Genomic DNA, 26,373 nt, shown 5'->3' on the forward strand with positions numbered 1-26,373 from the left:
GTTACCAAAAGGGGTTATCTCGAAGATTTTCTGACTCTTAACTCTGCCAACTTCACCTAACGAACCACCAACAATTGGGACAACTCAAGATAAATATGGCTAGGCTTGTAAGGCCACTATGGCCGTTAGCCTAGTAACCTTCTATGAACCAATTCTACAGTCAAAAACCTTACTCTTTTAATAGAACAGTTAACCCAACAAGTGCAGCAGAATTCCACTTCACAACGGCAAAGGAGGCTCGGAGAAAATAACAGTAGTGGCATCAGAGGCCAGAGTGATTAGATTTCTAATTCAGATCCTTGAGATATTATCCCAGCTCAACGAACAGTGTACAGTTCTCAGAACAAATGTAGAGAGACAACAGGTACTCTTCCGGAGGTAGACAAACAACTACTTCATTGACTTTGCAACAACAGTGGGAACAACATTAGTCTTGGTGAGTCGTTACACACCAGATTTGAGTTCAAAAGTGACTTTAATCAACACAACATTGGGGTATCTGACAAAAAGTTATATTTTTTGAACACGTTCCATAAATTACAGCTAGGAAATTAATATTACCTTGACTGCATTAAAGTCAAAGTAGTACCAAAGGGTTTAAGAACGTGGAAATGTCCCTAAGGTTTGAGGATGGGTTCGAACTTGCATCATGAATTACTTTTACTTTTTGACAGGCATTGATATGAATTAATGGAAACTTTGATGAACTACAACCAAAGTACCATGGAATTCCTAGAAACTGAAATTAACATTTTGGATAAAAAACATTAAAATTGACTTCGTAGTTGGACATTAAGATGATTATTTGAAACTGTTTAATAATGTAGATAAAGTTCTTGCTGGAATTAAAAGGAAAAAGCTAAAAAAGTGTAGACAGACAAAGGGGATTACGTTAATAAGAGTATTCCTGAGCCCAGTCACACAAGACAGGGACGGGCTTTACGACAGTCAGTTTGATGCTACTGGATCTACTAAAACTTGTAACGGTTTCATCCCAGATCCTTTAGAGTTCTCACTTCTCAGCAGGTCCAACAGGTTGAAGAATCAAATGAAGGGAAGAAGATTGCTGCCTCAATACAGGAATTCCCAAGGGAACAGACTGGGACCTCACCTAGAGGCCACAAGTCGAGCAAGGGGAGATACAAGAGTCCACAACCAAGAACCTAACAATGATCACCACGAACAAACATGATGACTTTAATGTATACAACTACAGATGTTTTGAAATTACTAGTGACTATGCAAACTTATTTGAAATGGGTATGACAAGTTTCAACGAGAACAGCTAGTTTGGTAACATCTTTATTTGATTTGAAACTTTACAGTAGGAAGTTACATTTGTGTGTTCTAGTTTTTGGTAAGGACTTCAATTCAGAGTACAACAGTAAACTGGAAAAATCCAGTATATTTAATCCACCATGACACCCTGTTAATTCACTTTTTGAAAACTTATGTGACTTTGACATTCAACATCTTTTAGGCAACCAGTCTAGACTCATTAATTGTAATTTTTCAAAGGATGAAATTAAATTAAGAAGTTTTTGTGACAACAGGGAGATCAGATTAATGAAACCACACAAAGGGGGTGGGGTTGGTGGTTATGAACACTAATGATTATAATTTGAAAACTGAAATGTTGCTGATTTCTAACCAATATGAGGAAGTTTCTAGAAATTAACTGAACAATTTACAGTAAAATACACATTTTATTATATGATCAACTGATGCAGGAACAGATGACTAACTTATTTTACGTGTTTTTTTTTTTTTTTTTTTGAAAATGACTATCCAAGAATCCCAGGTATTTTTGGAATATTTAAAATCCATAAAAATCGATCTGATTCACCTTTACGTCCGACTGTTGATGCCAAGGGCTCTAAGAACCATGGGAAAGCTAAACTTATAGATGTCAAACTCAAGGATGGTTTAAGGTATGAAAAACAAATTTTCAGGGATTTTCTTGAGGAACATCAATGGAAAAATGTAGACCAAAAACCTTTTATTGGTTACTATAGATGTGAAGCACCTTTTTACAGTGATCACTCCTGACATAGGTGTGAACTGGATTTTTGAGTATTTAACTTTAAACAAAGCCCTTAACAACAATATCAGTAATGTTTTAAGAACACTTATGGAAATAGTTTTGGACAACAATATTATATTTTTGAGGGTGGCATTTATGGACAGAGAACAGGCTACCTGTGGGAGCAGTGTGCGCTCCCATTTTTTCTAACACTGTGATGGCCTATTGGGAACACAGTTGTGTGCCCCACTTTAGCTATGAAAATTGATGGATTATGTATGGCCATTTTTTAGATGATGTAGTGATTTTTTGGAATGACTCTGAGGAAAAATAGATAGACTTTTTGAATGAATATATAAAAATACAACCAATTTTCTGAAGTTCACTATGGATTTTTAACCAAGGGTTTTTAGAGTATTTAGATAGTGAAATACATAAAGAAGAAGAGAACAAGAGGGTTGTCTCCAGTATTTTCAGAAAACCCACATATTGTAATGTTTAATACATTTTAATAGTTGCCATCCACAATACCAAAAAAGAGCCTGGGTTAATGGCCAGTTGGTTAGATTAGTATGAATGACATCTGATTTAGATTTATTTTATAAGGAGTGACAAACTTTGAACTATGTTTACTACAAGGGGTTATCCTGAAGATTCTAAGAGCAACATCTTTTCAAAAGTTCATAACAAGAGAGCTTCAGGGTTTTTATTATCCACTCCTCTGGGTGGTTTCCATACAAGATTAATGCTAAACCAAAGGAGAACTATTACAATAAGGGACTGGTATCAACCTATAATGGTGATGCAGGAAATATTAGGTGAATTGTTATGAAAAATTGGAAGGTTTTTGACATGGGTTTATTAGATGAGCAGATGTTAGGATACACTGCATTCGAGGAGGATTGGTACATCAAAAATTATACAGAAAGTCCCCAGAGTAGTTAAGGTTGGGACTTTTAAATGTGGGCAATGTAAGTACTGTTCTTATACTGAAGAAGGGTGTGTGGTTAGAGTTACAGGTTTGGTTCTTACCACCTACGTTTCTATTGTAACTGTTTAACTATGTGTCATACACAGCAATATGCTATATGTGCTCCAGGTTCTATAGTGGCAAAAATGAAAGAACTTTGAAGGACTGAATATATAAACATGTTTATGTGATCAGAAAGAAAGACCATTCTAATGCCTTATGGAAAGACCATTCTAATGCCTTATGGAAAGACCATTCTAATGCCTTATGGAAAGACCATTCTAATGCCTTATGGAAGCACATTCAATATCACGTAGGACACAATTCTAGATTCTATCAACTCGAGGTGGTTGAAGAGGATGGGGGCTGTCGAAGGTGAAATCAGAAAGGAAAGAATTACACTGGCCATATGATTGCCTATCCTGCATGCTGAAAATAAAATCTATGAGCAGGTTTTAACTTCCAAGCCTTCATTTTGAAAGCTTTACACAATATTTATCTTTGAAAGAAATTATGGCAACATCTTCAATTTTTTAAAGATTACTTTTACATGAATTTAAGAAAACTAATTATTTTTATACAACAAATTCATGTTTTTGTTGTTACTTATAATTTTGCAAACAGGTGATGCGTCAATGGAGACACAGTGATTGGGGATGGAAATGCTTTCACTATATAAGGTCAGTGTGATTTTACGGCAGTTATCTCTGATCAACTCACTGATATTGCTGGAGGGACAAAAGTGCTTAGAAGTAATAAAAGTGTTTTGGTGGTTTATTAAATCATTTTGGTTTCTTTTGCCTGTCAGCTTTACAAATTTGTTTGAGCAACCATGATATTGGGAGTTGCAGGCATTGGCATCTAGATGCACTGGCAAGGGATTCAAGATTCCTATTTTCATCTCTCCCCAGAAAAGGAACTTTCAACTGTTCAGAGGCTGAAATCATTGCTGGAGATAAAGACCAACCTGTACCCATATCTCTGTGATGTCCCTGCATGACCAGAACAAGGTTAAAGTGTGACTGGGAAGTCCACAAAAGTTGTGCACAACTAACAGACCTATGCTGTGGTTAATGCCAAAATCAAAAATAAATGAGTAAACTGTACAAAATGATGACTTAACTCACTTCTGGACATATACAAGTACTCTCTAAACAGTATATCAAAGTCACTGAAGGCACAGACACAACTGATGGTCCAAAGGTGTACACAAGTGTGTCTGTGGGGCTAGACTCAACTCTCCTACTGTGTGGCCAGCCTGCCAGTGGGAATCAAATTGAAATGATCCCACAAAACCAAAGATGAGACGCACAGAAATACCTAAAGGCTCATTGCAAGGGCCTGCTCCTTGGTCATTTATGATGTCCTAGAGAGCCACTGCAGTAAGCAGAGGTAAGAACTCAGTACCATGAGCAGGGTCTGAAATGGGGCCTTGATTATCAGCCTCATGTATATACAACCAGGAGGACATGGTCAGCACCCTCTTCCTACAAGACAACATACCTGGTGTGGGTGCAGTTTACTGCTTAAGTAGAAAACTTAAAGATCTTAATTCTGGGTGACTCAGGCATGTAGTTTTAGTTCATAGTTTCAGAGGTGAATAGTAGGCTGATTGTCCTGAATGGACATTTTAAGCCTAGCCAATACCTTGAGGTCAGACTCAAACCCTGTACTGTGTCTATGAGGTAAAGAGCTTAACCATTACGCCAAACCCAAAACCTTCTTTTTGTGTCTCTAACACCCCTAACATGGGATATTTCAAAAGGCCCTATGTTTCACCATTCTGCTGGGCCAATTCTGTTATCACCTGATACTCTGCTTCAACGCAAGTCTCATAATACTTTCAAAGGACAGAAGCGATGGTGCTGGGAAGAACAGACATTTGAAAGGCCCAGAAAAACGCACAGCGCCCCTGGTGGTCTTGATTTTATGATCTGCTGACAGCAAACATAGTTAAAGAATACATGCTTCTTCAGCTGCAAATGCAGAAAGATCATAATTCAGAAAAGTTAGGAGAAGATCCAAACTGTGCGAGTGACTGCAAAGAACTGGGAATGACTGAAATATACATACCTCTAAGCCTTGCAGAAACACAATGAAGATCTGCTATCCTGAATGCCTAATGGTCATAATGGCAGGGAGCAAGGCAGTTGAGTGCTAAACCGACAAGAAAGCTCCCTGAAGCAAGATCGGAGCTTGTCACTTGACCATACCATTACATGGAAAAGTATACCACAAGTTTGAAATTCCACTTATGGAATGGGTTAAGTTTGAAGCTAAAACCTGGACTTACTTCAAGGATATGTGCATGTCAATGCTTCTACAGTTCTTTTTCACCACAAGAACAGCATAATTTATTTATGTCTATAATTAACACAAGGCATATATTAAGTGCAACTTAGTCTTCATTCCAGGTTAATCAGTTCAATTTCAAAACGTCTTCTTCAATAATTTACTTATCAGAGCTTTTGCGTGGCCTCCGAAAGCTAGACACAGTTTCACTCAGTGCATAGACACGTCTTGAAAATTCTTCAAAGCTCTCAGCATCCAGTTCTCCTAGAACTTGTTCATCACTATCCACAGCCACAGCGTGATCCACTGGGATACCACTAAAAGGTTCTAGCTGTTCTCCTGAGCTAAATCCTGTGGCTTCCATACCCATAATTACTTCTGCCTGTTCTACAGAGCAATGCTCAGTGCCTGCTGGAAAATCTGGGTTACAAACTGGTTCACCAGCAACATTTCCAGCAAACTCACTTGTCAAAACTGTCCGATTCACTGCATTGGAGCTCTCAGGTATGCCATTGCCATGACTTTTTCTGTCACTTACGATGCAACTTTGAGTTGTACTTTCCCCATTAACATCTACACATAAAACCTTTTCTTTTTGACTTGTTTCAGGATACCTAGTAGAATCACCAAGAGAGGAGGATGCATTTTTCAGACTGGGGTCTCTTGGAGGTGCTGTAACAGTGATTGGCTGAGTTGTGGCTGTTTTGTAACTAGGGGGTGATGTCTTATACAGAAGTCTTTCATTTTCTGAACTTGCTCGCTTACGAACTCCTTTTATTGGAGGAACCACTTCAATGGAATTGATGATCTCTGAGCCTCGAAAAGTAGAAGTCTGAACCCTAGGAGGTACTGGAATCGCACTGGACATTTGTCGATCGCTTAAAGAGACACAAAAAACAGTTAGGTAAGCCACGGCAGCAGACTATAACAAAAAGGATGAAAACAGTAAATACACACATGAACGTTTCAGAATTAATAACATTGCGATTCCCAAATACATATAATAAACAGGAACATTTTTAGTTTTGTCACAGGGGAACTTTATGTTGCACTGCAAAGATGATTCTGTACATGGGAATCAGCTTATAGTCTTTTTTCATAACATCCGATATAATGTCAACAGCCAAAATATCTGTGATATACAACACACCACAGAACAGATCATACAGTAATATAGAAATAAAAAAAGTAAGTAGAGGTTCTCTCGCTGACAGAAGTGCAACCAAGATGGCATTTCACAAGACTGGGGATGCACAAGCATGTGAGCAGCTAGTCTCATTAGCTTCTGCTCCAGCTTTTATTTTTTTTTTAATTCTTAAATTTGTTAATTTCCAATTAATAAGTTGTGTAAACATGTTTAAAATAATAAAATGGCATCTAGGAAAATCATGAAGCAAACTTCACCAAACATTACAGTAAACAAACGGATTGCGTCAATCACTGTCTCTCTCCTTTGGAAAAGATCTGGGATCCAGTCAGATATCGCCCACATCTTTTCAAACTGCATCTTATGTACAAAATCAGTGCAGACTGCAGTAAAAATAATCATAATCATACAGAAAATAAAATACATTTGTATAACTTGTAGAAAAATTTCGGAGTTACAATTTATACACATCAAAGCCATGCTAACTTGTTTTAAATTCCAAGACTTAGTGCAATTCTGGGAATAGAAAGTTTGAATGTGTGAAAACGGGGGACATATATATATATATATATATATATATATTGAGCCCAACATTGTTATATCTTAAGAAAAGTTTGCTTTCTCTGAGGTATGGCAATCTCGCAAGTCACTTACACTGAGAACAAATCTTTTGGACTCTGACTCTCACTCTAAGCCTGTTTTATACAAAGGCCTTACATCAAAGCAGGACACAACACTGCGAGAGCAAGTCTTTTTGAATCGGGTCTACCATGGTTTCAAACAAATAAATAAATAAAATAAAATACTGGTGGCAACTCCAGAATATACACTGCCAGCCACTATCCTTTATAAAAGTAGCACAACAAGGGGAACAAAATTCCCTAGTGCTGGATTATATGAGCTTTTCACTTATTTAAATATACGTTATTGTAACTCTATAAACCTTTTTACTTTAACGCAATTGGTAAAATAAGTAATGAAAATGGCATTGTAGTAGCTTGAAATAAGCCTCAAGTAACTTGCTTCTCTTGGAGTGGTTATGCTCAAACTATTACAAGAAGTCTTTAGACATTACATACATATAAAACACACACATTACTACTGCTGATTACCACGGGTCTATATTAGAAAAACAAAAGTACATCTAATCGAACACTCACATGAGTGAAAATCCAGGAACTCGAAACTGCAATTGTGGGGAGCTGCGCTTCCCACACCCCCTGCTAAATATATATTCCAACTCCCAGATCGCACTACAGGGAGGAAAGGGCAAATATTCCCATCTTCACTGTATCGCGATCTCAAAACTGCAGTTTCAAGTTCCGCAATTTTCACTCATTTCAGCGTTCAATTAGATAAACTTTTGTTTATCTAATATAGACCCAATTACCACTACTTTGGGCAGGTTCCAGGGATTAAATTAAAGATCAACTTATTAACAGCAAATTCAAACAATACTCCTTCAGTAAATACAAAAAAAATGATTAATGAAACAATTTATATTGCAACCTACAATTTTAGAAATTCTTTCATCACTTGCTAAACATTTTATTTTATTTTTTTACTACAAAAAGAAAACTCTGCAAGTGGGGGAGTTTATAGATGCTGATACTTTGGATTCTTCTAGACTTACACAATGTTTGACAAGCAGTAGAAACTATTAAGAGGCATGTATATTAACACGTTTGGTTTTCTACGTGTATAAAACTACTTCGAGATAATGTATATTCTTACAGACCTTCTACCTCAAATGTACAGCTGATGGAAGGAGACGGCTGTGTGAAGAACTAGAGAGTCAGATCTCAATGGGTCCTTCATCTAACTTTTATACTGTTTCTCAGAAACTATGCATGCAGTCTATTTAATCTCTGCTAAAATGAATACATTCTATCTGAACATTATAGATAATTAGTGTAGATGTGACTGGCATTGTATTATAACCATCCGTCTTAAGCTTAAAAAATTACTGGAAATAGTTGGTAAACAGCTTTCTTTTTAATGGTTTTATAACAACCATCACTGACTCTCCACTGACTACTGACAGGAAAGACATTGTCAAGCACTAAAAAAAAGTTAAACTCCCTGCAGTCACTTTGTGGAATAAAGTTTGTCATTAGGAGTTACCTTGTTAAAGTGCACTCTTTTAATGCACAAGAAATGTAATTTATGGTTCAAGTTTAATACTTGAAGATTTCTTACATGCCAGTACTTCAGCAACTTAACAGCACTTTTACAGTAGTAGTAATTCATGTATATATCTGTGCATTTGTGTTTTATATTAGACAGTTAAGGCTGAATGGGGATTCCTTAATCTCTACAGTTTCCACTGTTGCTAATTCCTAACCTCACCCTCCTCACTTCATTTTATGAAGTTTAAAAAAGAGCCATTAAAGTATTTCTCAATAAGCAGGCAATGATGCTCTGGCCAAAGCGTTCTGTCTTTCTAACATTAAAGGCAAAGAGGTCCTGGTGGATGTCAGTATTCAAACTGGGGCTGGAGTTGTCAGACTTGGAGATGAAAAATGAGCACTGAAAGCAGACTTGGCCATCCTGCGGAGAAAATATAACTTTTGATGGAGGCAAGGAAGCACATCCCAAACCGGGCAACAGACAAGCACGGCTGTACACATGTCCGAGTACCATGCATTCAAAATGCAGACTAACCTAATGAGAGAATGGACATCAGATGCGTTGACTTGTTACTCTCCTACAACTACAAAAGCAGCATGTTCGCCCAGAAACTAGTGAACAGCACCATGATGCTAGCTAAAGACTTCAAGACTCATAGAAAAATCTCTCTCTGTTTCTATATCTATATGTCTTCACTTGCACAAATGACTGTTTAATGAAAGAAACAAAAAAAAGGAAGAAAAATGTGCACTGAATGGCTATAAACTACATGTGTTAGCAAATATATCTAAAAAACAGAAAATGTCACCAAAGAAAACTAAAGTACAATTGTGTACCTACCATAAATGTAGATGTTCGAGTGTATTCACTGTTGCAGTCATTACAATTGAGTTATCCTGCTGGCAGGCTACCCGCAGTCGGCCTGAATTCCAAAGTCTAGGTCCGGCGTCAGCTGCTGTCGCCTCTTCCCTGATGTCAGTGCGTCAGGGGTATAAAAGATGCAGCCGATGCCATTTTCTTCAGTTTTTGGTGCCCCTAAAATGGTAGGCTAAATAATGCCAATACGTATGCATACACAAAAAACAACCTTTCCTTCATCTACAAGCAAATACACCACACAGGTTTGTATAGAACAGAGAAGTACAGATAAGTCCCAGCAAGGAGAAGGGGGATGGTGGGAGGGTAACCTGGACTGCAACAGTGAATACACTCGAACATCTACATTTATGGTAGGTACACAACTGCACTATGTTCATCATATTTCACTGTTGCAGTCATTACAATTGGGTTGAATCCCAAAGCAGAGGTTGGGAGGCTGGTGCTAAACAGGATTAGGAGAGGTTATCAGGCCCTGCAGAACTGCAGTGGCAAAACCTGCCCTGGATTTAGAGTAGAGAGGTAGGTGATGGTGCTTTGTAAAAGTATGCACTGAACTCCAAGTTGCAGCCTCTAAGATGTCTTTGGTTGGTACTCCTCTGAGGAAGGCTGCTGAAGTGGCTGCTGCTCTGGTTGAATGTGGCCTAATGCCCTTAGGCACTGACTTGGCATGCTGAGAATAGCAGAAACGAATGCAGTGGCCTATCCACTTTGAAATAGTCTGCTTTGAGATAGGCTTTCCTTATGATCCTGCAGCATATGCCACTAGAAGTTGCTCAGTCTTTCTGAAAGCTTTGGTTCTGTCCAAGCAGAAGCGTAGCTGCCTGTGAATGTCCAAAGAATGCAGAAGTCTCTCACCCTTATTCTGTGGGTTTGGGTAAAAGGTAGGCAAATGAATTGTTTGGTTAAGGGCCACACTGGACACTACCTTAGGCATAAAAGTAGGGTTTGTCTTCAGAGAAACCCTGTCATGATGGAAAATGATAAAAGGTTCCACAGCCACGAGTGCCTGTAACTCTGAAACTCATCTAGCGGAGGTTATTGCTAGGAACAGAGCTGTTTTCCAGGATAAGAATTTTATATTAGCTGCAGAGGCTGGCTCAGAGGCAGTTTGAGTTTTTCCAAGACATAGTTGAGGTCCCCATGCAGGTATTGGTGCTCTCCTTGGGGGTCTATGTTTTTGGTTTTGGCCCCTCTGAGGTACTGCCTTAGTAATGGATGTGAAAAAATAGGTGGTTCTGTATTGTAATGAGCTGAAATGGCAGAGGCATGAATTTTAATTGATGAAAAGGAAAGGCCTTTATCCAGCATCTCAGTTAAGTATTGCAAAATCTGAGGAATATTCGGAACAATCGTGTCAATACCTTGTACCTGGTTCCAAGCACAGAATCTTTTCCATTTTTCTGCATAAGATTTTCTGGTGTTAGGCCTCCTGACCTCCATAATAACATCCATCACTGCTTTAGAGAGAGGTGTGTCTTGAATGGCTACATTATCCGCCATGCTGCCAGGCTTAAGGTCCTGAGCTGGCTGTGCAGTATCTGACTGTCTTGTTGGGTCAATAAGTGAGGAATTTGAGGTAATGTCCAAGCTGGGCATTGAGACAGGCTCTTTAGGATTGGGTACTAGTGCTGGCGTGGCCAGTCTGGGGCAATCAGTATCATTTTTGGCTTCTCTTGTCTGACCTTGGAGTACCTTAGGGAGGAGAGGCAGAGGAGGAAAGGCATATACTGTTAGGTTTTTCCATCTGAAAGATAGAGCATCTACTTTCCATGCTTGCTTGTGATAAGTCCTTGTGCAGAATCTCTGTAGTTGGCAGTTGTGAAGGGAGGCAAACAGATCTATGTCTGGGCATTTCCAGTTCCTTGTTATCATGCTGAAGACTTGTGGATCCAATTTCCACTCGTGGGGATCCATTAGGTTTCTGCTTAGTTCGTCTGCCAGAGTATTTATCCTTCCTGGCAGGAATTGTGCTTGCAGATGTACTTGGTAAGTCAATGCTGTGTCACACAAGTTCATGGCTAGTCTGCAAAGGGGGTAGGAATGTGTGCCCCCCTGCTTGTTTATGTACAACATGACTGCAGGATTGTCAGTCTTTATCAGTAGTTGTCCTGGATGAAGTAGATCCTGGAAGGCTGTCAGGGCATTCTGAACTCCTAGCATTTCTTTTTGATTGATATGTAGATGCATTTGATTTGCGGACCATGTGCCCTGAATACATCTTCCTGCCATATGTGCCCCCCAGGCATAATCTGATGCATCTGTTGTCAATGTCTGCCTGGCTGTGGGTAAGGTGAATGGCTGTCCCGTGTTGTGGTGATAGGCTTTTGCCCACCATCGAAACTCCTTTTGCAGGCAGGGAATTAGGGTAATTACTGTTTCCAGGCTGTGGCAATGTTGAGTCCAAACACTTTTTAGATACCATTGAAGTTTCCTCATATGCAGTTTGGCATATGGAATTAGCAGAATGCAGGATGCCATGAAGACAAAGCCTGCAGAATTTTTCTTGCAGATAACTGGATCTTTGTTGCCAACATTGTGAAATAAGTAGTCAGTTGTCTGTGTTTGTCTGGCGTGAGATAAGCCATCTGGGCAGTTGTATTTAAGCTTGCACCCAGGAATATTATCTCTTGAGAGGGTACGAGTTTTGATTTCTTTTCGTTTATTGTGTACCCTAGGCCTGTTAGTAATCTTTTTACAAATGCCAGATGCTGTAGTAGAATGTCCTTGTTCTCTGCTTGAATAAGGCAGTCGTCCAAGTAAGGATATATTTGTATTCCTCGTTGTCTGCAAATTGTAATTACTGCCACCAGGCATTTTGTGAAGACCCTGGGCGCAGTAGATAAGCCAAAGGGCAGTGCAGAGAATTGGTAGTGCATTGAGCCAGCTATAAATCTGAGGTATTTTCTGCATGACTGTCTGATTGGGACATGCAGGTATGCCTCTTTTAGGTCTAAAGTCACCAGCCAAGCCTTCTTGCCCAGCATGGGCAGAAGCTGCTGCAGAGTTAACATTTTGAATTTTGGAATATCCAGGAATGTGTTTAGTATAGACAGGTCCAGTATTGGTCTCCAGGCTTTGTCCTTTCTGGACACCAAGAACAGCCTTGAGTAAAATCCCAGTCCCTGCTCTTGTTGTGGTACTTGCTGAATGGCTCTCATGTCCATGAGGGAGGAAAGTTGTTTTTGTGCCTCTGCCCATTGATTGCGTGGCAGGTCTGGCATACCGTTTTGCCTTGGCGGGGTGTGAAAGTGGAACCTGTAGCCTTGTGATATGATATTTAAGACCCATTTGTCCTGGGTGATCATTTGCCAATTTTGTGCAAAAAGTGCTAGTTTTCCCCCCAAAGGAGCTGCCAGAAGATAAGTGCTTGGTACTGGCAGGGGGAAGTCATTCAGACTGTTTTCTGTATGGCTGTGATTTTTGCTCTCTGCTTTAGGAGGTAGAAGCACCCCATTGTTTAGGCCTGTATGAGCCTTGGGGCTGTGATCTACCTCTGGGGCGTCTGTAGCTGCCTCTTTGTAGCCTGTCTGACACTGGAAAGGACCAATTCTTTGTAGGCCAGTTCCTGCTGAATCTGGGAGGCTGTACCTGTAAGAAATCCTTGACTGTTTGCATAGATTTGGCTTTGTCCTCCATTTTCTTTAACACCTCTTCTGCTTTAACACCAAACAAGGTATCATGTTGTAATGGAGCATCTAAGAGTTTTGCTTTAACATGATCTGGCAGAGTCTGTCTTTTAACCAAGCATGCCTCCTAATGAAAGAACCTGTAACAGCGGCCCTGCAGGAGGCCTCTACGGAATCAAAACCACATTGCAAAGTATGCTTTCCCACTTGCTCAGCTGCATGCAATAAATCCTGCATTTCTTTGTTTTCTGCACAATCTGAATTTGTCAACATTTTCTGTTTAAGCAGTGACATAAGATATTGCTGATATTTAAGCATATAAAACTGACAATTTAAAGCTCTTACAGCCAAGGTAGCAGAAGTATAAATCTTTTTCCCCATCTGTCCAGGGCCCTTGAATCCCTATCAGGGTGGATAGGGTTTTTTGCAGTGGATGCCTTCACCCCTTTGCGACCCTGAGAGAGAGTTTCTGGGTCAGTGGCAGGGTTTTATAAAGAAATTCATGTGAATCAGGAACCCTGTAGTATCTGTCTGGCTTAACAGGAGCTGGTGGCAGAGTGTCAGGAGACAGACTGGACTCTGAAAATACATCATCTACAATGTCTAAAACAGGAGGAATAGCAAGTGGCCTGTGCTGATGTAATAAAAGGAAGTCTCTGAGCCTTTTCTTGGATTCTGAGTAATCTTGGCTCTTCCAGTAGAAATGCTCCGTCATACTGTGCAGGGTCTCCCCAAAAGAATAATCCTCAGGAGGAGAGGCTGAAGGGATAGATTCTTCAGCATCAGAATCCTCATAAGGAGGAAGAGAATATTCCTGTTCAGAAGAGGAATCAGAGGAAATGGAAACCTGATCTGAAGATTCATATTCTATCTCTTGCCTAGGCCTCTTATCAGGAGGGGGATGGGAACCCCTGATCAAAGTAATTAGGTCTTTGGCCATTTTAAGCATCTGTTTTTTAGGCATGGAGGTCTGTCCAGGAGAATGCTGTACTTGTTTCTTTGTCTTTAGAGATGCTTTAGTCTTTGCCTTGGAAGCTGAAGTTGGTTTTACATATAACTGTGTAGGCCTGAAAACACCCTCAGAAGCCGATGCCTGCTCAGCGGCTCTGGACTCATCTGAGGGAATAGTTTCCGAGTGTCCAATACCTTGAGTTTCCAGTGGCCTAGTCGGCTCCACGTGGGAGTCAGAAGTGGCCTGTGGCTCTGACGTAGCGGGCGTCAGGGGCTGTGAAAGTACCTCACTGAGAACCGGCGACAGGCCTAGCAGAAGCCTCGTCGTCAGTTTTGGACCTCTGATGCCTGTCCTTTTCTTTTTCTTTGTGCTTTTTATAAACTCCGGTAGTCAGCTGTTCCGACTGCATTATATAATTGAATCTTCTGCCAAAGTAATGAAATGCAAAATCGTACCGATGCTTAATAGTGCGTTGGTTAAATGTAGCACAAAACCGACAACTAGCAACATCGTGGTCAGGGCCTAGGCAAGGAATACAGTAAGAATGAAAATCCTTATGAGGTATTTGCTTCCCACAAGAAATACAATTAACTTTTTCTGACATCTGTCTGGAGCAAGAAAAAAGTTTCCCCAACGGGGTACTTAGCTTTAATGAAGACTTTGGATCTGAAATTCAAATTTGCAAATCTCAGGAGTCGGCCGACCTGCACTTGCGAACTGCTTTTGCTTCGGGCACCGCGCGGCAAGAAAGACTGAAGAAAATGGCATCAGCTGCATCTTTTATACCCCAGGCGCACTGATGTCAGGGAGGAGGCGACAGCAACCGACACCGGACCTAGACTTTGGAACTCAAGCCGACTGCGGGTAGCCTGCCAGCAGGATAACCCAATTGTAATGACTGCAACAGTGAAACACGATGAACATCCATAAAATTGGTTTCATTCTGATGTGCAGCACCACACAACAGCAAATCTATGGGATTATTCAGTGAAGCTTTGTTTGACACAGTTTTCTTTTTTCTTTCTGTGTGTAAAATATGGTTGCAGGGTTGCAGTCAACTGTTATATAGGTATGTGTTTCATCAACACAGTTTACTTTTTTTCATTAAAAGTGATGACTGACAGCAGAAAATTTCATGTTTAGGATGACCGAATGTTGGTTTGGTATGTATCATGTGGCTGTTTGCAGGTTATGACGTCCCCATGCTGGGCCAGTAATCAAGGAGACTGAATCCTTACCACTGACACTGGAGAGGGATGTGCGCTTGCAATATAAATGGATGCACTCAGTATTTCCAGATGCAGACCTCTCTGCATCAAGCACAATTTCCCTTAAGAGCATACAGGGCACACGCACACAGCCCGGGGTCTGGGTGTCCATCTGCTTCTCCCCAGGTCCCCAATAAGGCTTCCAACTGGCACTGTGAAACCAGTGCTTTTTTCCCTACCCTAAGTAGCGCACACACACACACACACACACACACACACACACACACACACACACACACACACACACACACACACACACACACACACACACCCCTAGGAAAATGCTGGCACAGATTACTCGCTGTACCACCTTTGCCCAGACTAAGGTAGCTTCACTGCCACCAGTCAGTTACTATAAGGCTCTTAAAAGGGTATCCAATTATGTTGAGTGAAGATATTAACACAGATGGTAATGCTGACCAAAATGCAAGGCTTTCATGAGTGGCCAGTGTTGTCACCAAATAAATACGTGCAAATACTCTCAAAGCTTAATTTTCTAAAAAGGACCAGGCACAATGAAAAGTTTAAGTATATTTAATAATAAATAATAAAAGAAAAAAATAGTAAATATATATTTACAGTAAACCACAGAGTTCAAATCACAGGAAATATTGAAAAGAACATTGACAGACTCATACAAATAAAGAAAAATAATCTCTAAACTAAGCTTCACTATATTCCTGACTGAATCTAGGAGAATTGCTATTCCCTAATAAACTTACTTGATAGAGCAAGGCACAATTAAATACATGAGTAGTCTTTCTACTAGAAAGTCAGGTTCTCCAAAACAAAATACTCATTACTCAAGAGATTACTCCCTGTAAAATATAATATCCAAGATGGCTTGCAGAATGACCTCATCCGGTCAACTGACTACAGGTTCTCACAGTATCCCCCTTTGAAGCTGAGACAGGAATTTAGTACAGACGGCTACAATACACATTTAAATGTTTATGGCAGTGCCTTGGGCTTGCCCTCTTTTTACTGAGCTAATGAACAAAGGCTTCTTCCAGACCCTACTGTTTCAAGTCCTACTCAGCACAGTGGGGTGCTGTTTTAATGGTTTAACAGCGAATTTCCATTTCCCTTATTTTTCTTAAAGTAAGCTAGCTGGTTAACTTCTGCTGTCCCAGTATCCTCTATTAAAACATATACATTTAATTCGGTTACAATAACACATGTACATGTCTCTTCATTCCAGCAGGGTGCACTGCTGATATATTTTAACACAAGCAAACCTCACAAATACATTTTGAGGGTCTACATTATAAGATCAATGTTTGAAAACATCGAACAACATATGGTTGACACCATATTGTTGATGTCTTCAAACATCGACCTTATAAAAAGACAAAAGAAAAAAGTACCCTAAGGGGTTTAAGCAAAGGAGGCAAACCCCCATTTGCCCCCCCACTACTTAAATATACCAACTCCAAAACCACACTACATTGCAGTAAACGGAAATCTCCCCTTATGGAGATTTCCGTTTACAAGCTCAAGATTCTGAGCATTCAATATTCTCATGTCGACAATGTCAGATTCAACATTGTCGGCTTTCGAGAATATAATATAGACCCCATTTTCAGCACAAGCATCTGTACAAATCAGTCTAAAAAAAGTAGAATGATGAGATGACACCAGGCTCTCAGCATAAAACAAATGGTCTTTTATTTTAAAGCAACATAAGCGCTTCCACAGCTCTTGCTGCTTCTTCAAATGTCAGTATAAAAATGCAGTCTCACACACAGCATTTTATACAGAAATTCAACTAGCAAATCAACCAATTAAGCAATTATGTATTAAAAGAATACAAACAATAAATGTAATAAAAATTTAAAAATAAAAAACCTTAAACTAACGCACAAGCAGTGGGCAATTAACACTTGAGTAAGTAGTGGGCAGCTTACACAAATGTAGGAGATACGATTTTGGGGTTCAGAGCAGTAGCACAACCTCACACGGACAGTCTTCAGGAGTCCTCTCGAAGCAAGACTAGGTATTCCTTCATCAACACCTGGTAATTATAGTTATGTACTCACCATAATTCTGCATCTGTGTCACCTGTTTCATCCTTACTCAACTAATGAGTCTCGGATCCAACATCAGATCTGTCTTCAGCCACTCTGATAGAATTTAGGCTCCAGAGCTTGAGCTCCTCTCCTTACCCATAATCCTTCTCTTCTCCTTAGTTATTTCAGATTGAGTTTTCCCTCTATTCAATTGTCCAAAACATGACAAAGCCACTAACAATCTCTGATGTAAAAAAGTAAAGGTATTACTAAAGAGTAGAAGAGGTGAAGAAAACAGATAAGAACTGTTCTGGAGCCCAAATAGCAATACCATTAAGGAATATCCATCAGGGCATACTAGCAGACAATCAAAAGGACAGAGGACTGGAGGATGGGAAGTTTAGGAAGGATGAAAACAGACAACGCAGATGCAGAGTTATTATGGTGAGTAGATAACTACAATATCTGATTTTGTAATTTTCGTCCATTCTTCGACTGATGGGACAGAGTCCCCAGCTAGAGTGGTCTTGGGAGGTCCTCAATGAAGGATATTCTGGAGTACAGCAGAGGCAAAAGCTGCCCTTTTCCTACTTAAGATGTTTAACTTACCATGAACTATAAAGACACAAGCACTGGACCATGTAACAGCTGCACAAATGTCATCCATGGATGCTTTGAAGCAAAAAGCACATGATGTGCCCATAGCCCTTGTGGAGTGAATTTTACAATGTTTGGGTAATGATAGTCCTTTACTCTTGTAAACAAAGACATTTAGATTAGTGAGTGTTCTAGCTAAGGTTACTATTTAACACTGCTTTGCCCAATTTAGTCTTGGGAAAAAGAGATTTGACTTCCTTTGGTCTTTAGCTCTGAATGAGAAATCTGATTTGCCTAGGCACATTTATGTTATTTATTTATTAACATCTAATAAATGAAGCATGTATTCTTCCTTGTTACAATAACGTGGGAAGAAGACAGAAAGGTTAATGACTGGTTAGGGTTAGCTTCTGACAGCACTTCAGGCAGGCAGGCAGGAAGAATTGGTCCAAACGGATACTCTGTACTTATGAGAAATTAGGTAAAGGTGGCTGGGAAGAAAGTGGATGGAGCTCCGATACCCATCTAGCAGATGCAGTGGGGACTGGGAAAAGTGGCCACAGGCTTGAAGGGAGGTTAAGTCAAGGCTTGAAGGATAAGTTTAAGGTCCCAAGGAGGAATAGAATCTTTAATAGGAGGCCAAAGCAGTGAAGTGCCCTTAAGAAAAGCTTTGCACAATGTCAAGGAAACTAGAGAAGAATTATTTTCCCCAAGTGAAAGTTTGATACTGTAGACAGTTGTACCTTAACTGTCGAATAACTATCCCATTACTGAAAATGAAAGTCAGGAAATTAAGAATAACTGGAATAGGTGCTGAAAAGGGTCTAGAAGTCTCTGTTGGGCCCCAACAGACAACCTTTTCCACTTGCTCTTATAAATCTTCCTGGTAGTGTCTTTCTGGGATGACATATGAATGTGACAAATGGGGAGGAAAGCCTGGAGTTTCTAGCCATTAATGGAAGTGGAAAAAACATGCAGTCATCTTGAGAGTTTGCATGTCCAGGACAGACAAACTAGATGAATGAGACAGAAGGTCCTTAGTAGGATACAAAACCCAGGGAGGATGAACTAGATGAGGCCACAGGAAAGAAAATCACATTTGGTGAGGCTAGAATGAGGCAATGAGGATAACCTTGCTTTTCCACTACAATGTTTTCTGAAAAAAAATTGGGGGTGACGAGTTGGAGGGAAGGCATACAGTAAACCCGAGGGCCAATGGTGAACCAGAAAGTCTCTTGGTGATTTCCCCACTGGGGGTATCAGGGCAAAGTAACTGCCACACTTGGTACTGATGGGGGAAATGAAGAGGTTGCAGCATGGCTGAAACCATCAGTGAAATATCATTTCTGCCACTGAATAGTTGAGGGAGTAAGATGGACCTGCTAGCACGCTGGTTTTCCACAGAATATGCACTGCCAAGAGAAAGCAAGAGAAAGCAGTCAGAAGAGATCACCCACTGCCAAACCTACAGTCCTCCCAACACAGTGGTTTGGGATCAGCTTCCCCCATTTGTTGATGTATCAGATCACAGACACATTGTCTAAATAGCAGTCATCCCTAGAGTGAGAACATCTTTAAGCACCTGCAACACTAATAGGACTGCTCTCATTTCTAGGATGTTGATGTGAAGACTAGCCTCTGTTCTAGGACTAAATACATTGGGACTGTCCTTCTGAAATAATGCCCCCGACCCTAGTTGGGAGGCATCTGTGGTCACTGTGGCCTTGAATGCAATTAAAGTAACATTGCGACTCTAAATGATTTCTCTTGCATGAACCCACCATCCTACGTGACTGCGGCAGAATTTCATGATATGAATGCGTGCCATCAGTAGGTGGTAGCTTTCTGATCATTGAACTGCTCGAGCCCACTGCAAAACCCTCATGTGAAAATGAGCTAAAGGAACCTGCATTATCAAAGCTGCCATGAACCCAAGTAGTTGCAACATTACTTTGGTTGGGGTTGAATGAAGAGAAAGAATGTGTAATGCTTGCTTTCATAAAGTGACCACTCTTGTCTGTGGTAGAGATGCCATTTGTGTATCTAGACAGGCAACAATGAACTCTGCATCAGACAGAGCTGTGATTTGTTGTAGTTTACCATTAATGCCTAGTTGGAGAAACTGATGGAGCAATTAGTCCCTGGCTTGAATGAGTAGAGACTTGGAAGCAGATACAAGCCAGTCATCTAAGTAAAGAGACACTCCGAATCTGCAAAGTCTTAGATAAGCTGCCACCACTGCGATGCATTTGGTGAACACCCTGGGGGGCTGTGGTGAAAGCAAAGGGGCAGGGCTCTCAACTGGTAATGACTGGTTACAGTGGAAAACATAGATATCTCCTGGAAAACCTATGTATTTTGATATGATAATATGCATCCTGGACGTCTATGGAGCACATCCAATTGTCCTTCCAAAACAGTAGTGGGTCAGACTGAACTGTGACTATCCACAACTTAAAATGTTTTAAGAAGTGATTCAGATTGCTGAAATCCAAAATTGGTCTGAGATCCCCTACCTCCTTTGGCACTAAAAAGAATCTTGACTAAGTTCCAGATCCTTGTTGGTCTGGGGGAACTGCCTGGATGACCCTCTTCCTCAGCAGCTTTTCTATTTCTATGGTTGCTGCTTTCTTCTCATTGGGTGGAAGATCAGGAATACTTCTGCTGCATTATGGGGGTTGAAGGGAAAATAATATGTAATAGCCTCTGCATATTATACTCTGCACACAAGTATCTTTGGTAATGGCTATCCAAGCTTCTGGGTGTAGAGATATGCACTCAACAACTGCATCCAGAGTGCATCAGTTGGATAACCCTTCAGGGATGCTGAAAGGGCTTCTCAGATAAGGGTCCTCTGAACACCTGATACTGCAGACTACCATTAGAATTCCCTGCTTGGCTGCTAGGGGATCTCCATAGGAGTCCTGGGAAGAACCTTGCGTCTTTCTGAACCACAATTTTTTACCACCTCTTTCATTTCGACAGAAGGTCCTTTGAGGGGGTAGAAATGTAGATTTCAAAGGCAGACAAAGTTCCCATCTTGTTCCTAGAGAGAGAGTCTCCTTTATGGTGGGGCTGAACATGATGAATCTATCAAGGGAGGCACTGATAAATGAAAACTTGAAGGATTCCACAAAATCACAAATGTGCATCCAGGCATGTCTCCTGACAGTTATTCCAGAACCTGTTAATCTAGCTGCTCACTCTGACGCATGAGGCATGAGAAATTAATCTCACAGAAGCATCGCATAGAGTCTGAAGGGAGGTCAGTTGTGAAGAAACTGTCTTTTTGTCCTCTGCAGATATGGACCCTGAGAGGGTACTGGAAAACTGTTTGATCGATTCCCCCTGAAACCGTGCCAGATAATCTAGAAACCCAAAGGCCACTGATGCTTAGATACACTTCCCATATCTGTCCAACTCCCTAAATTCCCTATTCTGTTCCACAAGTTCTTTTTTGGTGGCTGCTGCAACCACCATAGTATCCACAGGGAAACTCTTGCTCCAGTAACCCTACTGTTAGGTGCCACAAGATGTTTCTCAGGGAGTTTGGGAATGGGCTCCATAACATCCAGATCTTTTCAGGCACTGTGCAAGATAAGGTCTACCATCCCCATCCACCAAGGGGACTACCCAAGTCATAGCTGAGCGGGTACTGAAAAATCTAGGAACTCTGCCTCCTCTTGGGAAGGGAGGGGGGAGGCTGGAGGGAATCAGAAGACCAACCACCTTTCTATCTCAAAGTTTTGAGTATTCCACCAAATGAGAAGTCCTTAAGTGGTGTCTGGGGGACCCTTCTTCTTCTTCTTCAAAGTCAGTATCCCCTCTTACACTTACACTTCCAAGGAGGCACTTCAGTGGGAGGCTCCATAGAGGACTTGGAAGTGCAAGCGGAGTCCTGAATCAGGACAGTCTCGTGACTTGACTGGACTGGCTGCCCCCATAGGATAGGATGAAAAGGCATAGCTTCCATAGAAGACAGTTGACCATGGGGTGGAACTGAGGTGGGTAAGCATGTCTTTTCCTTAGAAGTGGCGAAAGCTCTCACCACTACTTCGAAAGTCAAAGCCACAGGAAATCTGAGCCCAGCCCTTACTGGATCCCAAGAAACCTGTGAAGGATGAAACCTGATCCCCCCAGTTGCAGCCCTGAGGCAGAGGTCATAACTGAGGCTCGGGAGAGAATACCTCAAAGAATATTGGAGTCGATCCAGTCTCCTTCCCCAATTCGGCACCAATGCTATGGCTCTGAGATCCATCTGGATCAGACAAGGACAAACCGATGGACTACAGAGGGTGTCTGAGTAGAAGGCAGCCAAGTCTTTCGGATCCAACACAATCATACCTGGATGTCACAGGTTCGATATCTCCAAAACCACTGGATGAATTTGAGTAAGAGTCAAAGACTGGGGTCGTGTATTAGAAAGGCTCACGTTTCCGGTGGAAGACAGACCTGGAATGACACCCAACTGGACCTGGGTTCTTTGAAATTTTCTCATCCATCCTATCCACATCCACTTCTGATAAGCCCCTAGATGACCTGAGGGAAGATGATGTGGAAGGTGGACAGGAAACACTTTGAGTCGTGTCCTATAGAAGGGCAGACTGTAGTCCCAAAATTATAGGTTCTGGAGAAAATCTAGCAGGAACCTGAGGTGGCCTGGACCTAGATTAGGTCAGATATGAATGAGAGGATAGATCCAAAGTTTTAGACTTTGCCAGGGTCAGAGCCATTAAGGTTGATGGATCTGACATGTTAGAAATCTCTGATGGAGTCGAACCGGAAGATGTTGCAGGAGGAGAGCAGTCAGAGGAGCACTTCATTGAGTCCTTATTTCTGTCTTGAGGTTCTCCTGAAGATTTCCTGGTGAAGAATGAGGCTCCAGAAATAGATGAAGCTAAAGAAGGAAGAAGCTCTTTTAATATCAGTTGGTTCTTTATCTTGTCAAGGGCCCAGTAGTTATTAAAACTGGCACAAATTCCACAATCTATATTAAGGTGAGAGCTTGACCAAGGCAGCAAACACATTCCAAATGATGGTTGTAATTGAGAACTTTGTGAGGCTCACTTTTTAAAACATGTAAATTTCTCTGATGTTAACAGTACTGCAAAGGTAAGCAAAAAGCACTAATAAACTGTAAATAACAAAATAAAAGATGTAGAAACGAGCAAACCAAACCACTTTAAATCAAGAAACCAGTAAGCACTTTCATCTACATAAGACTTTTCAAACTCTAGGTTTGAAAAAGTCTTATGTAGACAAAAGCGCTTACTGGTTTCTTGAATAAAGTGGTTTGGTTTGCTTGTTTCTATGCCTTTTATTTTATTTCTCTGACATTCTCAGAAATTAGGTACCTGTACAAGGAAAGACTGAACAGACAAAACACCACCAACAGCAATTAAAAAGAAGTTATGTCCTACCATAACATTCCATCTGTGTTGTTCATCTTCATTTTCATTAACCTATGGATCGCTCTCCAAGCTTGAGATTCCAGACTTGAGCTCCTCTCTTCTACCCATAATGCCCAGCTCTCCCACACTCCCTCAGATCGAGTTTGCCGAAAGCATAAAGACAGAATAGTTGTGTAAAAATCTCACCATAACCACAGACGTCCTATTCCATGATGCAGTATTCTAGGTGTGGGATTTCATGCCCTCAGGCGACTCATAAGTCAGCTCCTATAAAACGGCTTCAGCTTAGCTGTTGCAGTGTGCGTGGGACGTCACACATAGGGCCATAAACCAGGGGCCTTAAATATGACGTCTGCATGTACAATCCTCAGAACCTGAAGGCCAGCAGGCTGAGATGAAGGCCCAGCAGGAGAAATGCCAGTCTTTTCCATGTGTGTGATTTGCAGACCTACTGTAATGCAGTAGTACAGGTAAGGAACAGGACCTGAGGGGATTGGTGGGTTGGAAAGAATACTGCAACATGGAAGAGAAGGACATCTATGCTTATGGTAAGATTTTACACAACTATTCTATGTCCTTCTATTCCTATGTTGTAGTATTCTATGTGTAGGAGCATACCACAGCTTATGCGGATGAGAGGGTGGTGGTAGATGAAGGGGGTTCTACAAGACTCTGCAGGACTGCCCTGGTGAATCCTGTCCTAGCTCTGGAAACTTGGTCCAGTTTGTAATGCTTGGTGAAAGTGTGGATAGAGGCCGAAGTGGCTGGCTCTAAAATGGATGGTGTGCCTAGGCCCTTCATGAAGGCCCATGAGGTGGCCACAGCTCTAGTGGAATGGGCCTTGATTCCCCCCTGGAGGTTCCTTTCCATGGTGGGAGTAGCAGAAGTAAATAGATTTTCTGATCCAGCATGTGATGGTTTGCTTGGAGGCTGCCTTGCCCAGGGCTCTGGGGTGGAAGGAGACAGAGCTGGTTAGTCTTCCTGATGGTGCTGGTCATGTTCAGGTAAAACCTAAGTTGTCTGTGCATGTCCAGGGAGTGCAGAATCTTCTCCCATTTGTTAGAGGGTGAGGGGAAGAAAGTGGGTAGACGAATAGATTGATTAAGAGAGAGGTCATTAACCACCTAAGGCATAAAGGAGGGGTTGGTTCGCAGGGGCAGATTGTGTAGGGGGGAACAGGCCATTAGGGCCTGCAATTCTGACACTCTTCTGGCTGACGTGATGGCCATCAGCAGGACTGTCTGCCATGTGCACATCTGTAAGGAGGAAGGCCCAGCAGGTTCAAAGCGGTGCTGGGTTAATTTCTCTAAGCTGTAGTTAAAGTCCCAAGGTGGGGGGGATATGTTTCCTAGGTGGTCTCATATGGAAGACCCCTTTAAGGAAGAGCTTTATGTTGTGCCTGCCAAGCAAGGGGGGTTTCCAGGGGCAGGCAGGCTGATATGGCAAAGAGGTGTACCTTTACAGAAGAATAAGAAAGCTTACTCTTTATCAATTGACACAGGTAGTTTTCCCTTGCCCAGACAGCATTTTGCAAATCTTTCCCACTTAGCCAGGTAAGATTTTCTGGTAGTAGGTTTCCTTGCTCCCTTAGGACTGAAAACATGTCCTCTGAGTAGTGGTGTCTGAAAGGGATCAAAAGTTTATCACCCACAGAGTCGGACACAACATTTGTAAGTGTGGGTGTAGGAGAGTTCCTTTGTCTTGTGTCAGTAGGTCCACCTTGTAGGATAACTTGTAGTGATTGCCCTTGGCTAGTTTGTGAAGTAGAAGGAACCAGTGCTGCTTTGGCCAGTAGGGAGTCACTAACAAGATTTTTCTTTTGTCCCTCTGAATTTTCAGGAGGACTTTCTGAATCAGTGGTAATGGGGGAAAGGCATAAAGGAACTTCCCCTCCAAGGGAAGCTGAAAGTGTCCACTCTCCATGCTAGAGGGGTGTGGGTTTTTGAGCAGAAATTCTGAAGTTGCCTGTTCTGGGGGGGGGGGGGGCAAATGGGTCTATTTGTGGAGCACCCCACCGGTGGACAATGTCTAAGACCACCTCCCTGCTCAGCATCCACTTGTGCTGAGGTGAGGAGGTCCTGCTCAAGACATCTGCTTAGTGGTTGTCCTGTGAGGGGATGTAGGCCACATGCAGGACTAAGTTGAGCCCCTCTCCTGGACCTGGAAGAGGAGGAGGAGGGCTGATGAGTACATCTCACAAAGGTGGCCTTAGCAGGGTAGTTTCTATAATACTTGGGGATGGGTGACACCAGCAGGTGTTTGATGTCCCGGAGTTCTTTGCTTTTTTCTTGTAGATTTTTAAAAGGGTCAGCAGATTGCCAAAAAGCACATTGTGGTCCAGAGGGGCATCCAAGATCTTAAGACTTGAAATCCTAAGGGAGGTTCTGGAGTCTTAGCCATGTGTACCTCCTGAGGGCTGAAGCAGATGCTGCAGACCTAGCAGATGCTTCTGCAGCATCATAGCTGCATCTGATGGAATGCCTGGCTACCTGCTGTGCCAAGGAAAGTCTGGCTGAGATGTCTGTCTTGATGGGATTGTAAGGCAAGGATGATAGCATGGAGGAGGCTTGAGAGACCAAGTCTTATGCATACTTTGTCATGTAGGTATGATAATTTATGGCTCTGAAAGCCAAAGTTGAAGAAGTGTATACCTTCCTTCCCCATCCTATCCATGTACTTGCTGTCTGTCAGTGGGCAGTAGGGAGGCAGAGGGTAGCAGTCTAGATTGCTTATCTGCAGTGGTGGCAGTAACAGCTTGGTCCGCCAAGGGTGATTTGACCAGGAATTTTTGGTCCTCTGATACTTTTGTAGAAGCGGTCAGGCCGTTTAGGGGCCAGAGGCTGGGAGTCAGAGGCTTTGGAAGCAGTGTTGAAGGCATCCAAGTAAGCAGGCAGAAAGTACAGTTGTGTACACTTACCATAAATGTAGATGTTCGAGTGTATTCACTGTTGCAGTCATCACATTTGGGTTATCTGCTTGCAGTAGCCCTCAGTCGGCCTGATTAACAAAGTCTTGGGTCCTGCGTCAGTTGCTGTCCCTTCTTCCGTGACGTCAGGTCGTCAAGGGTAT

The 26,373-nt window shown here is 41.6% G+C and overlaps 1 protein-coding gene across 1 annotated transcript in view; it reads right to left on the reverse strand.

Annotated features, from left to right (window-relative positions):
- Nucleotides 1-2,436: 2,436 nt before the first annotated feature.
- UVRAG (UV radiation resistance associated) overlaps nt 2,437-26,373 on the reverse strand; it is a 2,169,435-nt gene continuing 2,145,498 nt past the window's right edge. Inside the window, exon 15 of the mRNA XM_044073201.1 lies at nt 2,437-6,163. Coding sequence (XP_043929136.1) covers nt 5,446-6,163 — 718 coding nt within the window. The 3' untranslated portion in view covers nt 2,437-5,445. The remainder of the gene's footprint in view (nt 6,164-26,373) is intronic.

This window comes from Protopterus annectens, chromosome 5.part1 (assembly GCF_019279795.1).
Source record: "Protopterus annectens isolate FY-2018-M chromosome 5.part1, PAN1.0, whole genome shotgun sequence".
NCBI classification, from domain to species: Eukaryota; Metazoa; Chordata; order Ceratodontiformes; family Protopteridae; genus Protopterus; species Protopterus annectens.